Raw genomic sequence first — 17,927 nt, 5'->3', positions numbered from 1 at the left:
AACATGGAACTTGAGTGATGTGATTTGGCTAAGCTCATTTATTAGTTGTGGGATCTTTTTTTTTGTAGGTTCTTTGGGATTTCCTACATAGATAATTATGTCTTCTGGGGTGCCTGGGTAGCTCAGTCGGTTGAGCATCCAACTTCAGCTCAGGGTCTCAGGGTCCATGAGTTCGAGTCCTGCATCAGGCTCTGTGCTGACGGCTCGGAGCCTGGAGCCTGCTTCGGATTCTGGGTCTCCCTCTCTCTCTGCCCTTCTGCTCACGCTCTGACTCTCTCTCTCAAAAATAAGTAAGCATTAAAAAAATTAAAAAAAAAAAGATAATTATGTCTTCAGTAAATAGGAGAGTTTTCTTTCTTCCTTTGCAATTTCTATGCCTTTTCTTTCTTTTTCTTGCCTTATTGACCTGGGTAGGACTTCTGGTTCATTGTTGATTAGGAGCAGTGAGAGGTGATGTCCTTACTGTTCCTGATCTTAGGGGGGAAAGTTCCAGGCTTTCACCATTATCTGTCGGTTCTTTGTAGATGCCCCTTATCAGGTTAAGGAAATTCGCTTCTAGTCCTTGCTGTTGAAACTTTTTGTTGTGAATGCACATTGGATTTTAGCCAATGAAATAGTCAAGTGGTCTTTCTTCTTTATCTGTTACTAGGTCGAATTCTGTTGACTTTAAAATATTGAGCCAGCCTTCCATTTCTGAGATACACCCCATTTAGCTGAGGTGGCTTATCCTCTTTGTATATTGCTGGGTTTGCTAACATTTCACTGAGAATGCTTTTGTATCTATGTTCACGAGGGACTTGGGTTGGTAGTTGTTGGGTTTTCTTGTAATATTTTTGATTTGGGTGTCCAATCAAACCAAGCGGGGATGCGTTCCCTCCTCCTCTGCTTCCTGGAAGAGACTCTGCACAACGAGCTTGGCTTCTTCCTGCAGAGTTCAGTAAAATTTACTGGTGAAGCCAGTGGGACTGTCATCTTCTTTGTTGGAAGGTTTTTAAACTAAAAATTCATCTCTTTCATTGTCATGGGGCTATTCAGCTTATATAGTACTTTTTGAGTGAAACCTAGCAGCTTCTATCTTTGAAGGAATTTGTTCATTTCACCTATGTTGTCAAATTGATAGGCAGAAAGCTGTTCGTAATATTTTCTTTTCATGTCTGAGTTTGAAGGAATGTCCCCTCATTCCTGATATCAACCCTCTGTGTCTTTCTGCCCCTCCCCCCACCCTTGGTCTGACTAGCGGTTTATTAATTTATTGATCTTTTCAAAGGATCAGCTTTTGGTTTTCTTGAGTTTTCTCTCTTGGTTTCCTGTTTTCAATTTCCGTGATCTTACTCATCACTTCCACCCTCTGCTTGCTTTGGGGTTAAGACATGCTTTCTTTTCTGGTTTCCTGAGGTGGAAGGCTAGATTATTGACTCGAAAGCTTTCTTCTTTTTCTAATATGAATATTGAATGTTATAAATTCCCTCTGAGCACTACTTTACCTGCATCCCACCCATTTTGATGGGTTATATTTTTATTTTCATTCATTTTAAAATAGTTTCTATTTCTTTTTTCTTTGGCCCGTGAGTTCTCTAGACTCGTACTGTTTAATTTCCAGTTGTTTGAGGATTTTCCGATATCATTCTGCTTTTGACTTCTAGCTTAATTCCTTTAGGATAAGAGAATGTGATTTCTGTGATTTCAATTCTACATCTGTGAACGTTTGTTTTGTGGCTCATAAGGTGGCTTATCTGGTGAGTGTCCCACGTGCTTTTGAAAAGAATGTGTGTTCTGCTTTTGTTTAATGGAATGCTTTATAAACGTCAGTTGGAAAATGAGCAAAGATGTGAAAATCCTCAACAGCCAGCTTGGCTCGTCTACTTTTTCTCTCAATTACTGGGAGAGGGATCGAAGCCTCCAGGTTGAATAGTGGATCTTTCTATTTCTCTTTATGCGTCTTTTAGTCTTTGCTTAAAGAGTTTGAGTACCTGTTCGATGCACATATGTTTAGGGTTATGATGACATTTTGGTGAGCTAACCTTTTACCACTATGCAACATCTGTCTTTGTTCCCGGTGATAGTCTTTGTTCGGAAGCCAACTTGGTCTGATACTAGGGTAGCTGTTGCTGCTTTCATTTGATTCGTTCTTACGTGGTTTTATCTCTTTCTATCCTTTTACTTGGAACTAATCTTTATCATTGTATTGAAAGTGGATTTCTTGGAGACAGTCTACAGTTAGGTCTTTTTGTTGTTGTTATTCCAAACTAAAAGTCTCTGTCTTGTAATTGGCATGGCTCGGGACATTTTATTTTAGTGTAATTGTTGATACGGTTGGATATAGGGCTACTGCTTTTGTCTCCCCACCCTGCTCTGTGCTTCCATTTCTCTGTTCTGTCTTCCCTGCCATGTTTTAAATTATGTGAATGTTTTTTAGTATTCCATTTTACTTTATCTATTGGATTTTGGGGCTTATCTCTTTGTATTATTATTATTATTATTATTATTATTATTATGCTTGTCCTTGGGATTGCCACATATATGCCTAGCCTTCAACGTTCTAATTAGAGTCAATATTTAACACTTCACATAGCGTGTGAAACTTGCAACCACAAAGGTCCCTTCCCCCGCCTCATAGGGGTTACACGTATGACATCTGCCGACACTGGAAACCCCAGCACACGTTGTTACAACTTTTTGCTTTCAACGGCCCTACCGATTTTTAAGAGGAAGGCATTATTGTCCAACTACTTACCAAATCTGCTGTCCCTCCTTCACTCTGGGGGTTCCAGATTCTGGCATCATCTTCCTTCAACCTGAAGAGCTTTCATTAACATTTCTTAAAGAATTGTTCCTGGGGGTGAATGTTCTTTGTTTTCCTTCAACTAAGAATGTCTTATTTTGTCTTCATTCCTGAAGGATACTCTTGGTGGGTATAGAATTCTGGGTTGACATTTCTTTCTGATGAGAAGTCTGCAGTCAGCCTAATTGTCGCTCCCCCATCTATATAATGCATTTCCTTTTTCTCTAGAGGCTTTCAGCATTGAGCAAGAGAAAACCTTGTTTTCAGCGGTTGACTACACTGTTGTCTACACGTGTTTTATTTATTTATTTAAAAAAAATTTTTAACGTTTATTTATTTTTGAGAGAGAGAGAGAGAGAGACAGAGTGCAAGCAGGGGAGGAGGAGAGAGAGAGGAAGACACAATATCCAAAGCAGGCTGCAGGCTCTGAGCTGTCAGCACAGAGCCTGATGCGGGGCTCGAACTCACGAACGGTGAGATCATGACCTGAGCCAAAGTTGGATGCTCAACTAACTGAGCCACCCAGGAGCCCCTACACATGTTTTGCTTTTTAACGGATTCTCTTCAGGATGTGCCGAGCTTCCTGAATTGGCAGATTTATGTCATTCACCAAATTTGGGAAATTTTTAGCCATTATTACTTCAAATATTTTTTATTAAAAAATTTTTTTTAATGTTCATTTATTTTTGAAAGAGAGAGAGAGAGAGAAGGAGACAGAATCTGAACTGTCTCCTGACAGGCTCTGAACTGTCAGGACAGAGCCCAATGTGGGGCTTGAACTCATGAACTGTGAGATCATGACCTGAGCCGAAGTCAGACACTTAACTGACAGAGCCACCCAGGTGCCCGGCTTCAAATATTTTTTTACTGTGGGACTTCAGTGACATGAATATTAGACTTTTTTATATAGTCCCATGGGTCTCTGAGGCTTTTTTTTTTTTTTTTATTATTTCTTTCCTGTTTTTCAGTTTGGAAAATTTCTATTGATACCATTTTTATTTATTTTTTGAGAGAGAGAGAGCACATGCCAGTGGGGAGGGGCAGAGAGAGGGCGGGGGAGAGAGGGAATCCCAAGCAGGCTTTGTGTTGTCAGCACAGAGCCTGATACAGGCCTTGAACTCACGAATCCTGAGATCATGACCTGAGCTGAAATCAAGAGTCGGTTGGTTGCTTAACCGACTGAGCCACCCAGGCGCCCCCTCTATTGCTATCTTAATTTCTCTTAATCATTGCTCTGACACCTTTATTCTACTGCTGCACAGATTTTTTTTTCTTTTTGACAAATTCCAGCTATTAAGCATACTTCTTGCTTCTTTTTATAGTATCTATTTCTCGCTGAAAACACGTGTCTGTCCATTCACTTCCAGCCTGTCTACCTTGACATCCATTGTAACAGCTGCTCAGATGTCTTCAGAATTATTCCAGCGTCCGGGTCAGCTCAGGGTTGGCATGGGCATGTTTTCCCTGAAGGAGCGGTCAGTTACATTTTCCCGATTCTTTGCGTGTTGAGTAATTTTGGTTTTTGGTTTCTGTGTGGGGTGTCCTGAATGTCATCCGTGAACCCCTGTGTGCTGTGAAACTCCCCTGGAGATCGGCTTGCTTTCTTGGTTCTGTTTTAGCGGCCCACAGACATCCAGCGCCCAGGTGGGCTCGGACCATCCGGGGGGCAGTGGTTCCAAAGTCGGGTCGGCTCGTAGGGCCTTCCCTCTGCTGCTTTGGGTCAATCCCTCACATGCACAGGCAAGCCTGGGCTCTGAGCCAGTTCTTAACGCAGAATGAGGGGATCCCTCCTCTGCTGTCTTCTTTCCACATTCTCTGACTTACAGAGGCCCCCTTTCCTGATCTTCTGGCCAGAAAGACAGGTTTTCCCTGGGTCTTACTTGTCAGTGACCCACTCCTGAAGCCCTGCTGGGAACCTGCCTCAGAGAAAAGGGAAATAGAACGGCCGAGAACCTCACCTCCAAGTTTCCATTCTCCTTTCATCTGCCGCTTTGGCTTTTCTTTCGCTTTTTGCATCTTATCCGATGTTGTTAGTTACATTCAGTGGCAGGCGGGGCTGTGCTGGGCTTCCTCCATCCCGACCGGTACCGGAAGCCTGCGAAAATCTTTATGGAAATTTTTTTCTGGGACCCAGGATCAGAAAACGTACATCGTGTGGGGGACTCTGTCCTGTAAGTTGGAACGCCTAACATTTCTTTTCTTGCGGACTCCGCTGATGTTGTTGCCACCCCAGAGCCAGTTTTGTAGACCCCGTCTCCCACCCCTCAGGCTTTCCTCCATTGGTGATGTTCCAATGAGATGCTTTTGCCAAGGCTACCGGTGGCTTCCGTGTGGCTTAAATTCCACAGATTTTTCCTTGGTCTTCATCTAGTTTCTGTCTTCTCGAGATACTTTCTCTGCTTGGCCTCTGAGACGCCCCGCCAGCCCCTCGGCCATTCCTTCTTATCCTCTTTGCTGGTTGCTTCTCAACGCCCAGCTCCCAGACCTTAAATTACCCGCAGGCGTCGGGCTTGATCTACCTCGAGGCTCTTCGTGAGTTCACCCATCCCCAAAACTGGCAATTTCATCCACTCAGTAAGTTCCAATTATATCTCCAGCTCAGACATCTGCAGACTCTGCCGCCAGACATCGTCACACGTGCCCAGCAGGCATCACAAACTGTTCGCACATCCAACATAAACGTCCCGACTCCCTCCCTGCCCCAGACCCGCTCCCCCTACTGTCGTCTCCATCTCAGTGAGTGGGTACTTCGTTCCTGTGGCTTTCCAGGCCCCAGATCTTGACGTCTTCCTTTATCCTTCTCCCAGTCCCCCACTCCACCATAACGGCCTTTCCTAAGCCCATCCAGGGGCCGGCCACTTCCCACCCTCGTCGCTGCTGCTTCCATCGTGCAGGCTACCTACCATCACCTGTCACCACCTTTCCATCCCCTGCTTCTATCTCTGCGGTCCCTTGTTCATATCAGCCCAAAGGATGTATGGACATCTTGAGTCAGATCATGTCCTTCCTGTATTCATCCCCCTCAAGTGGTTTCTCACGTCTCTAAACAAACAAAGGCCTGCAAGGCCCACCCAAGACCTTCAGCACCCTTCCCTCTGCCCGCTACATCCCCACCATCCTGGCATCCCGGCTGTTCCTAGAACACATCCAGCAGTTTCTTCCTCAGGGCCCTTGCACCTGCTGTTCCTTGAGCTTAGATGCTTTTCCAGGTAATCACATGCCTTATTCTCTCACTTCAGTCCTCTGCTCAAATGTCACCTGATGGAGAGGACTTTTCTGGCTGCCCCACTGAGAACAACACCACACCTCTGTGTTCCTTATTCTCCATGTCCCTCTTACCAGATTTTACTTTTTTTAAAGAAATTTTTACATTTGTTTATTTTAGAGAGCCAGAGCACAAATCAGGGGAGGGGCAGAGAGAGAGGGAAACACGGAATCTGAAGCAGGCTCCGGGCTCTGAGCTGCCAGCACAGAGCCCGACACGGGGCTCGAACTCACAAACTGTGAGATCGTGACCTGAGCCAAAGTCGGATGCTTAACCGACTGAGCCACCCAGGCACCCCTACTTTTCTTCATTGTACTAATCGCCTCCCCCCCCCCTCCCCTGCCCCCGGCATGATATATCTGGTCTGGTGCTGACTGACAGTCTTTCTCAGTAGGGTGGAAGGACCAGGAGGGCAGGAGCCACTCAGTCTACGAGAGTTCTTGGTATACATAGAGGGTGCTCAGTAGGAGCTTGTGGAGTAAATGACTGTAAAAATGCTTTTGAGTATGTAGGTTTCATGTCTGTCTACTTCCTTTATGTGTTCTAGTCCAGGAGAGGAATGGCCCACTGCCTCCCCCGCCTTCTGCTCCCAGGCCAGGTCACTTGGGCCACCGGCCTGGAGTCCCCTCCCCCCCACCAGCCTCCTGACGCACAACCACAGTGGGGTCGCGTGATTCCGAACGCCCAGGCCAGGGAAGCGTTCGCCGGTTACCCTGCTCTTGTGATGCGGGGAACCTGGGGGCAGAGCTCTTTTCCCGGAATGCCATCCGGGCTCGCCGCTCTCCCTCACCGGGTGATGCAGTGTGAGGAATCCGTCACTCTGCCTGGCAGCACGCCAAGGAGAAGGCCAACACCTTGGCCCCATCTCTCTTCTCCTTTTTGCCCCATCTGATGTCAGAGCGATTTCAAAGCGGTGAAGCCTAGTCACTGCCCCGAGGTTGGCGGTGCGGGGGAGCCGCTGGCCGGGGCCAGGCGGTGGCTGCCGTGCTCCCTAGTCGTGGGCCACCCAGAACGGAAGCAGAGCATATAGCTGGTGGAATACAGCCCCAGAAATAACCTTCGGGCCCAACTGCCTTCCTGGATGTCTGTCTTACAGGAAACACCCACGCACATTCGAGACACCGCATCTGCGGTCTGTGCAACAATTCATATTCTGCAAGGTGATTTCACGCGCTTTCATTTGTCCTCACGCCCACTGGGTTTTCCCTTAACATTTGTTTTAAAAGTTTATTTATTTTGAGAGAGAGAGAGAGAGAGAGAGAGAGCATGAGCAGGGGAGGAGCGGAGAAAGGGGGAGACAGAGAATCCCAAGCAGGCTCCACACCATCAGCTCCAAGCCCGACGTGGGGCTTGAACGCACGAACTGGGAGATCATGACCTGAGCCGAAACCAAGAGCCGGATGCTGAACCGACTGAGCCACCCAGGCGCCCCTAACATTTTTTACTTAGAGTAACAGTCACCCCTTTCAGCGTGTAGTTGCATGAGTTGCCCAACACATCCAGTGATACTCACCCTCAACCCGGATATCGCACGGTTCCATCATCACCCCAAATCCTGCCATGACCCCTCATGGGCAACTGCCCCCGCCTTCCCTCCACCTCCAGCTGCTGGCAGCCACGGATCTGTTTTCTGTCCTTATAATTTGCCTTTCCCAGAATTGTCATGGGATTCGAATCATACAGTCATTGCCTTTTGAGTCTGGCTTCCTTCCCTTGGTGCACTTGAGATTTCTTCTGTGTGATTATGCGTACCAGTCATTCGGTACTGAGTATTAGTCCGCTGGATGGAGATTCGTTTATCCATTCCCCAACCGCGGGATCTTTAGGCAGCCGCTGGGGTTTTGGTCGTTATGAATAGAGCAACTATTCACGTGAGCATCAGGTGAACATATGTTTTCGTTTCCTTGGGAGAAAACCTAGGAGTGGGGATCCTAGGGATGGCGGGGGTGTATTTCGCTTTAGAGGAGAAACTGCCAGACTGTTTTCTAAATTGCGTTTCCTCCAGCAGTGCTCGAGGGCACTGGTCCTCCACCTCCTCACCAGCGCCAGGTCTGGTCAGCCTCTAACCTTGGCCATTCTCTTAGCCACACAGTGCTGCTTTTAATTTTCATGTTTCTGGTGATTCATGATGCCCAGCGCCTTTTCATATGGCTCCTTGCCATCCGTGTATCTTCTTTTGTGACATGTTGAGATCTTTTGGCCCCTTGAAAACTTGGATTGTTTTTCTTACGCCAAATTTTGTGAGTTCTTTGTATGTTCTTGGATGCAAGCGACTTATCAGACGTACGATTTGCAAATCCTTTCTCCCAGTCCGTGGCTTGTCTTTTTGTACCCTTCATGGTGTCTTTCTTTCTTTTTTTTTTTTTTTCACGGTGTCTTTCAAAGTGCAAATTTCTTAAATTTTGACAAAGGCCAGTGTATCAGTTCATTCTTCTAAGGGCCAGGCTAATGATGTTCCATCTAAGAAAATTTTGCTGTACCTGAGGTCACAGTGATTTTCGCCTCTGTTTCTTTGGATAGTTTTATTATGGCTTTAGGTTTTCCATGTAGATCTATGACCCATTTTGAGTTAGTTTTTTATAAGGTGTGAGGTATGGATTAAGGTTCATTTTTGTTGGCGTGTGGACATCCAATCGTTCCCTACCGTTTCTTTTAAAGACTCTTCCTCCTCCCTTTCGTTGTTTTTGCGCCTTGCCAAACACCAGTTCTCCTTCTTTGTGAAGATCTGTGTCTGGACTCCTCATTCTGTCTCAGGCACCTCTGTCACTAGCCTTTCACCAATGCCGCATCGTGTTGGCTGCTGGAGTTTTGCAGTAAGTCTGGAAATCACATAGTGACTCCACCTACCTCTCCAGCATGGCGTTTATTATTCCCCCCACTTTACGGGTGTTGGAACTGTCCATGATCATGCTTAGCCAACCTGCTGACAGCCTGGCCTCCCTTATGTAGTAACTCGGCTGCCTGGCTCCTACTCAAAACCCACTTCTCGTGCCTAGCCTGATGCTCAGAGTGTGGCCTTTGGGATCTGCTCTGGGTACAGGTGTCAGCCCTGCTTCTCGGTTGTGTGGCCCTGGGAAAGTAATTTTAAGCCCTCCGTGCTTCACTATCCCCACCTGTAGAATGGGTGCAACCGTGCTACCTGCCTTACAGGTGGGTATGAACATGGAATGGTTGCCAGCTCAAGCCATTGGAAGCCTGCTGCTGTTTGATCATTTTTGGCAGGCATGAATGGCAGTTTCACATCGTTCAACCTCACAGGCAAACTCCCTCTTAGAGCTAGACAGAGGGTGCGTACCCCAGGAAGGCAGCTTTGCCGGTGGCCATTGTCACTGTCGTTACCCCTGCTCACGATGCTGTCGCTAGTACGCTATTATCCCGGATGGCGGTGGCCCCTGAGGCTGATGTCCCTGAGTCCTTGAATCGGGCAGCCAGCCACCACTGAGAGCTTCTGGGGGCAAAGCTTCTCACCGAGGCTTCCAAGAATAACACGGCCCAACCTCTACTCCCGTGGAGCAGAAGCATGCCCCTGGGGTAACAGTGTGTGCAAAGTACAACGGGAGAAGTGGGTGGGAAGGAGGGCGTGGCAGGACTTCCCAGGCGGGGCCTTGTAGGATGATTAGGAGTTTGGGGCTGGAGGAACATTGCAGGCACAGCCTGTGTAGAGGCTTGGAAGGGGAGGCCGGCAGGCTTTAGGGGAGCCTGAGGTTCGATTCTGGGGCGGAGCGTGGAAAGCAGCCCACCGTGGCCTGGAATGGGTTCACAAGTAACTTCCCTCCCTGTGTTTTCCTTCCACAGTCGAGTCAGGAAGATCCCTGCCGTCGCCATGGCCGCGAGGACCATTATCATCGACCACGGGTCTGGCTTTCTGAAGGCTGGCTTGTCTGGGTGGAATGAGCCCCAGATGGTCTTCCCGAGCATCGTGAACTACATCCCGTGCAGGGAGAACCCCGGCCCCAGCTATGCCCGAAGGCGTGTGAGTCTGGGCATCGACATTTGCCGCCCTGATACCTTCAGCTACCCCATCCAGCGTGGCCGCGTCCTCAACTGGGAAGGCGTGGAGCACATCTGGTCATTTGTCCTGGAGAAACACAGGCGGGAGCATGAGGACTCCCCCGTGATGGTCACAGAGTGCCCTCTGAGGGAGCCCGCGGACCGACAGAAGACCCTGGAGGTAAGGCCTGGCACCTTGTGTTTGGACATGAGGAGGGTCGGGAGCTCTGTTTCTAAAGAATCCGCCCCATCGCGGTCTCCTGAGTACCTACTGTGTGCCTGGCACCTGTTCTAGGCAAGATGGGGTTCACGGAGTTTCCTCCAACAGACGGGGACATGACAGTTGAAATAGTCTATGAAGATGGGGAGACGCTGGGTCCTTTGCTCATGGATTCCGAAATGTTCAGAGATCATGTTCCATCCTTGGGGAAGACTTGACCTTGAATAAGTTACCCACTAAGAATTCCGGAGAGTGATCACTGCTAGAAACAAAATGAAATGGGGTGATAGCTGGCTGGTGGGGAGACAGTGATTAGGGAGGGTTTCTCTGAGGAGGTGATTTCAGTCACCAGGGAGGATGGGAAGAGGGAGGCAGGAAGGTGAAGTCACAGGGGTTGCGTCTTGTAGGCCCGAGCCTGTGGGTGGGGAGGGCTTTGATTTTACCCTAAGTCAAGTCTTGGCAAACTACAGCCGGTGGGCCAAAGTGGCCCACCATCTGTTGTTATAAATAAAGTTTTATTGGAACATAGCCATGTTCACCCATTTACATATCGTCCTTGGCTACTTTATACCACGGAGCTGAGTAGTTGTGGCAGAGACTGTATATATAGCATGAAAAGGCTAAAAGACCTACTTATTGTAGGTTTGCTAGATAAAATGCACGTCTGAGCTGAATTTCAGATAAGCAACAGATAATACTTTAGTATAAGCGTGTCCCAAGTAGTGCATGGGACATACGTACACGAAAACATTGTTGTTTCTCTGAGAGTCAAATTTAATTGGGCAGCCTGTATTTTTGTTTGCTAAATTTGGCAACCCCGGCTGTCTAGCTTTTATAGGAAATGCTTGCCAACCCCCGCTCTAAATAGATCGGAAGCTCCTGGAGAGTTCTAAGTGGGATTCATATTTGATTTCCCATTTGAAAAGGAAGGCCTTGGCTTCCATTTGGGAAATGGATGGTGGCAGGACAGTATTCTGAGTCCGGGGATGGGGCAGCCCCCTCCCCCTGAGCGGGGGAGATGGGCCCGCTGGGGCAGGAAGTGGTGGCTGTGTGGCCAAAGGTCACGGGAGCCCCCACTGGTGCCACCTTTCTGTGTGGGTAGGGTCAGAAACATGGGGCTGCAGTCAGAACTGGGCAATTAGGGAGGCGGTGGGAGGGAGGCTCTGTAAAGATCTAGGGGGTGATGGGTGGGGGAGAAAATCAGCCTAGGGATTTTGCCAAACCCTAAATGTCAGAATCCCAGTTTTGCCTCCATGTGTGAAAAAAAAAAAAAGGCTTCACTTACCAGGAGGTGAGTGGATTTATCTCCCTCCCTGCTTCCCTCCTTCCTTCCTTCCCTCGCTTCCTTCTTTCCTTCCTTCCTCCCTGTCCTTCCCCCTCCCTGTCCTTCCCCCCTCCCCTTCCTTCCCCCTCTCCCCTTCCTGACCCCCCTCCCCTCCCTTCCCCCCTCCCCTCCCTTCCCCCTCTCCCCTCCCTTCCCCCCCTCCCCTTCCATCCCCCCCTTTTCTGGAGGCAGTGGTGGATATCCTGCACTTGCTTCTTGTCTGATTTCTTCTTCCCTCTTCTAAAGAGATGGTCCAGGCGGCGGATCTGCCCTTGGCTGTAGCCCCCCTGGGTCCACCGCTGCTCACAGAGCCAAGCGCCTCAGCACCGTTTCTGACACGCAGCTGACCTTCCTACCCCTCCACCCAAACGGGTCTCCCGAATGTGGTCGTCAAACTCCCCAAGGGCAAATCCGACTCCGAATCCCTGTAAAGCCTCCCTGGTTTCCACAGCATGAGCTCCCGGGGTGGGGGGTGGGGGGCCTGTGCCCCACCTCCTCTGGGCACCGCCCCCCCCCCCCCGCAGCCGCCTGCCTCCATCCCTTGGGGACACAGGTCTGCACCGGCTTCCATTCTGAGAGCTGGGCACGTGGCTCAGTCTTGGGGAAGACAGAGCTGGATCCTTGTTCGGGGGTGGGGGAGGGGAATAACCCAGCGTCTCTCCTCCCTTCTTGCAGATTATGTTTGAGTTACTGGATGTGCCGTCCGTACTCCTGGCCGACCAGCTGGAGATGTCCCTGTACGCCTCGGGCCTCCTGACCGGCGTGGTGGTCGATTCCGGCTACGGCCTGACCCGCGTGCAGCCCTTCCATCTGGGCCGCCCCTTACAGCCCGGCGGCAAGACGCTGGAGTTCGCGGGTCAGGATCTGGCGGCCTATCTCTTCAAGAGCCTCTTTAAGGAGGATTGCAATCGCCACAACCTGTTTCAGCTGGAAACGGTGGCCACCACGCAGATGAGCAAGTGCTATGTGCCGCAGAACCTGGGGGAGGCGCTCGACTTCCGCCAGAGCCTGCCGAGCGGCTCGGACGACAGCAACGCCTACCAGCTCCCCGACGGCACCCGCGTGGAGCTGACCCCCATGCAGCGGCTGGCCCCCGAGATGTTCTTCAGCCCCCAGGTGTTCGACCTGCAAGGGCCCGGCATCTCCCAGGCCGTGGTGGATGCCATCCTGGCCTGCGAGGCCTCCATGCACCCGCTGCTCACCTCCCACGTGATGGCCTGCGGGGGCAACACCCTGTACCCCGGCTTCACCAAGCGCCTGTACAAGGAGCTGATGGCAGATCATTTCTCCTCCTCCAAGGCCACCATGTGGGTGGGTTCCAACAGAAACTTCAGCGTCTGGCTGGGAGCGTCCGTCGTGGCCCATCTGTCTACCTACAGGTCCGAGTGGATGACCAAGGAGGAGTATGAGGAGAGTCTCAGGCTGTGACCTGTGGGCCCCTGGGTCCCGCCCCCGCCATGGTTAGAGGGGATTAATTTCAGTGACGGGGGCCTGGGCAGGGGTGGGGTCAGCTGGTTTTGGAATTCCGAGTTCATGAGGGTTTTTTTTTTTTTTTTAGGTACTAGGGTTTTATCTTGTTTCAAGAGTGAGATCCAGCCCATAGGAGGACAGGGGGTCGACCCTGGAAGCCTTCCGGAGGCAGTGTCTCCAGGGGGTGGTCTGTCATTTGGAGGCGAGTGATCGCTTACCGTCTCCGTTGTAGCCACTTAATTTTTCGCTGGCATCTCCCTTGGGCTGTCCTGCTCTCAGTTCAGTAGGTTTTAACGGGGGCGAGTGAGATGGGACCTTGTGCTGGGGTCCCAGATGGGGTGGGATGGGAGAGGTGAAGTTTCTAAGTCTTATTCTTTCCGGCCAGGGAGAAATTGCTGCAGGTGAGCCAAAGGGCCCTCCCTCCATGGCCAGGGTTTTGTTTTATATGCAAATAAACTTCTTTGGAACCAGAGCTGGCTTCTGTCATGCGTGGCGGCGGGATGGACGGTCTCTGGGGAAGACGCAGGGGGAGCGGGAGTCCATGAGGACCCAGGTGGGGCCAGGGCAGCCTCTAGGGACCCGCCGGGTGGCATGTCAGGGGACTGGAGCCTCTCGTTCTTTCTCCGCCACGTTCCCTCCCTAATCCCAGATGTCCCGAAATTCTGTTAAAGTTTGAGTTTCTACTCATGTAATATTTATTTCATACACGTTAGAGGACCTACTGTGTGCTAGGCACTGGGGACCACGGAGGGATAGATGCCGGGTTTTCTGGCTTGAAGGAGATTGCGATCTACCGGGGGGACGGAGGCAGTAATTGAGGAAGTCTGTTTGAGGTGACGGAGACTGAAATAATCAAATGTGACAAGGTCATGTGATCTGGGGGGAGGAGGATGCCTACTTTCCATGGGGCAGACTGAGAGAGACTGCTGGGGACCGTGGGAGACCGCCCCTCCTTCCTCGGCCGTGTGGTTACACTTCCCAGCACCCCACTCCCACCCTGCAGTTAGGTAGGGTCATGTGACCATGCCATAGGCTCTGGCCAGTTCAGTGTGTGCCTGACCCTTAAAATCGCTCCATCAGCCTGCAGGATGCAGAGGATCCAATGGGGGAAGGGGGCCGAATGACTAGATGGAACATAGACCCCCCTCCCCAAGCCCCACCCAACCCTGCTACACTGCCCTGGGACCTGAGGAAAAATCGACCACCTTCAGCCACTGAGATTTGGGGGTTGTTTTGTTACAGCAGCTGTTCTGCTCACCCTGACTCATAGAACTTACTATTTATGTACCAAATACTTTTTTCTCAGGGCACCTGGGTGGCTCAGTCGGTTAAGCGTCCAACTCTTGACTTCGGCTCAGGTCATGATCTCATGGTTCACGGGTTTGAGCCCCGCATCGGGCTCCACGCTGACAGTGCAGAGCCTGCTTGAGATTCTCTCTCCCTCTCTCTCTGCCCCTCCCCTACTTGCATGCGTGCGCACGTGCACTCTCTCTCAAAATAAATTTGAACATATCTTTTTCTGCTAAGTGGCAAGCGTGGTGTTCAAATCCAGCCTGGGTTCTCAACCACTGTGTCATATGGCTCCTTGTGAACAGGGCTCTTGGTCCCCTAATGTGAATAGAGTCACAAGTGCAGTGGGTGGGGGATTAGAGCTCAAGGAATCTCGAGGCTTCAGGGACGGGAGGAGGAATTTGAAGGCCAGAGTCCAACTCACCTTGTGTTGACACATGAACCATATTGTCTCAGACACAGCTTTGTCCCCAACCCTGAGACGTCAGTGGTACCCAGGAGGAGAAGTGGGACCTTTAGTAGAACAGCTCAGAACCAGCCCGGCCGAGGCCCCGGGGACTTGGGATCTGATTAGAATTACAGGCTGGCTCTGTCATTAGCTAAGCTACCTTGGGCAAGTTGCTTAACCTCTCTGAGGCTGCCAGGTGTAAAATAGGGAATAGTACTTCCTCCCCTCAGAGATTTGGGGTGGAGGATGAGCTAAAATGAAGGGAGTGAAGTCTCTTGGAAAACTAGAAAGTGCTACTGAATTAAAGGTGACTTGGCATTTTATAATTTGATATTGTTTTCCCATTCATCGGGACTGTGAACAACAATAGTAGCCACTGTGCCTTAGAAATGAAGTCACATTCAATCCCCACGTGCACACTGTGAGGTGAGTGACACCTGTCCCCATTTACACGTAGGTAAACTGAAGCTTAGTGATGTGATGCTCTTGCTCAAGTTGACCCTCAAGCTCAGGCCAATATGGGATTGTCAGAGTTAGGAATGGATTCAGCATTTCGAGAACACTGAGACTAAAAGTGGCTGAAACGCATTGGGATTGATTTGTCTCTATTGACTGCAAATAGGCAGTCCTGGGGAACACTGGTATATCCTCAAGGATGCTGTCTCTCGATTGTCCCACTTTTAGTGATTTGCCTCATGGTCACAAAATGACTGCAGCAGCTCCAGGCATCACATCTATATTCCCCGTGGGAAAAGGAAGGATGAAAGTAGTGTGCCATCTGAGTCCGTCTCTTTATAGTCTTCTGTTTATGACCCACACCATCTGTCCCTTGGCAGAGGAGGGATTTGAACCTAGGTCCATCCGTACTAAAGCCCATGTGGCTACTCACAGTGCCAGACTGCCATCCCAGTTTTCTGGACCCTGTCAGACCTTATTGGCCTGAGAAATGAAAATGTGTGATTTTTTTCAGGCTCGAGTGAAAGCTGCTTTGGGGTGGCAATCAAGTGTTGACATAGTAAGTGGTAATCTTTGTGCTCCAAACTGGCTTATTTGTGGCCTTCTGAGCTTTAAAAGGCAGAAGCGGAGGGGGGAGACTCAGAAACGGGTATGAGGGAGACGAGGAAGCTGGAGAAGAGATGGGCAAGGGGTATTTTTTTTTCCTCCTTATTTAGCTCTGGGCAACTGTCATCAGGACTTTTTCTCATTTTATTCTGAATGTAACATTTAACCTTTCTGTTCAAGCATCAAATCTGGCTGCCTGGTGTATAATTACGAACTTTTCTTCGCTTTCTCTCCCCCCTCCCCCACCCCGAAAGCTTTTAAAACTCCCTCGCTGGGTACCATCTTTCTCCTCCGACTCTCCAATTAAATTAAAAATAGCAGCTCCGTGGGGCTGTGCAGGGCCATCAACCTCACGCACAACTGCTGGCATGCCAGGCCTGGCGGGGCGGCAAGTGGTGCCCAGAAGATGCCTGCCGGCTCCCGCATGGCCTGGCAGCTGCTCAGAGCTGGGGGAAGCTTATCCTCCACGAGGGGTCTGGGGCTGCCTGCCAGGGGCAACCAGGTGCAGGGGGGTGGGAGGCAGGGTCTCGGCAGCTGGGGAAGGGGGGGCTGGGCGTGGCTGGTGGAGGGGGCCACCGGAAGGGCCCCAAGGGGGGCTGTTCCCAGCCGTGAGGGTTCTGTCCTGCCAGTTTCTGCTTCCAAAGCTGGGGCTTGGCACCCTTGTGTTAGGGTGTGGGTGGGGTGTGGAAGGCCAAGTTCCCCGAGATAACCCCGCTAGGAGCTCTAGGGTCTGCTGATGTGGAGAATAAAGTTAACACTGGTGTCCTCCTGGCTGTAGAAGAGACTTTGATTGCCCCTCCCACCTCTACGTCCCCTTTAGAGAAACAGATGGCGAAATGGACAAGGGCTCAGACTCTGAAGCCAGACTGTCTGGACCGGCATCCTTGCCGTGCTGCTTTCTGGCTCTGTTGCCTTGGGGGAGGTTAGTTGGCCTCCTGTGCCTCAGCTTTCTCATCTGTAAAATGGGCCTGGTGGAGATGCCTACCTCAGGTGGTTTTGGTGATTATCGTATGGGTTTGATGAGTTAACATAAAAAGACACTGAGCAGGTCCCAGACACATAAGGGTTAGCTATTATTATCATAATTTTTATTATCGATGTTATTAGTTCTATATACACCAGCCTCTGTTAACCAAGTCCTCAAGCAAAAACCTGGCTCTTCTGTTTATTTACTCATTTTTTAAAATGTTTATTTATTTTTGAGAGAGAGAGAGAGGCTGAGTGTGAGCAGGGGAGGGGCAAAGAGAGAGAGGGAGACACAGAATCCCCAGCAGGCTCCAGGCTCTGAGCCGTCAGCACAGAACCCGACGCAGGGCTCGAACCCACAGACCGCGAGATCATGACCTGAGTCCAAGTTGGCCACTTAACCGACTGAGCCACCCAGGCGCCCCTCTTCTGTTTATTTTTACTTCCTCACAGGCAGGTAGGTGCTGGTGACACAAAATGGATAAAACATCGTAAGGTGCTAGCTTACTTTCCAGGGGGAAGTGTTGCAGGGTAATTTCTTGTCTGATTCATGGAGCAGAGTCCCATTCTGTACACAGAAATATCATAGGGATGGGGAGCAACTGATGGCTACAGGGATCTTCCGTAGGAAGTGATTCCTGAGATAACTCTGGCCTGAGGAGCAGGACTTAGCACGCGCTGCTCCTTTTGGTTGGAATGCTTGTCCCTGCTACCAGCCCCACGGCTGTCTTTGACAACCTGGTATGGGGGATTAAACCGACGGGGCGCTTAGAATGGCTGGAGAATGAAAGCGGTGGGGAGGGGGACAAAAGAAGATGGAGATAGGTAGGGCCAGCTCTTGAAGGACATGGAGTATTGCATGAAGGAGTGAAGACTTGGGAATTGTAAGCAGAATCATGACGTCGCTTGAAGAAATGGAGCTCTGGGCATAGCTTGGAGAACGGTCTAGAGAGAGACCAGACAAGAACGATAACACAAATCAGGAAAGCGTGCATTCAGACTCTAGGCGAAATGTTCCACGTCATCCGGGACCCTGCTCTGCTCTGATGCCTTAGACGGGGGGTTTGGTGTTGGTGGTACTTGGAGTTGCACTGGGTTTGAGGGACCAGC

General features: G+C 50.2%; 1 protein-coding gene across 1 annotated transcript in view; it reads left to right on the top strand.

Annotated features, from left to right (window-relative positions):
- The window catches only part of ACTL8 (actin like 8), a 61,550-nt gene extending 48,099 nt beyond the window's left edge, over positions 1-13,451 (top strand). The window contains exons 2-3 of the mRNA XM_047872577.1: positions 9,843-10,218; positions 12,257-13,451. Of these exons, the coding sequence (XP_047728533.1) occupies positions 9,871-10,218; positions 12,257-13,009 (1,101 nt within the window). The 5' untranslated portion in view covers positions 9,843-9,870 and the 3' untranslated portion in view covers positions 13,010-13,451. The remainder of the gene's footprint in view (positions 1-9,842; positions 10,219-12,256) is intronic.
- Positions 13,452-17,927: the final 4,476 nt, after the last annotated feature.

Source organism: Prionailurus viverrinus, chromosome C1 (genome assembly GCF_022837055.1).
Source record: "Prionailurus viverrinus isolate Anna chromosome C1, UM_Priviv_1.0, whole genome shotgun sequence".
NCBI classification, from domain to species: Eukaryota; Metazoa; Chordata; class Mammalia; order Carnivora; family Felidae; genus Prionailurus; species Prionailurus viverrinus.
The sequence above is the reverse complement of the archived record's forward strand: the minus strand, read 5'-3'. Positions and strand labels throughout refer to the sequence as shown.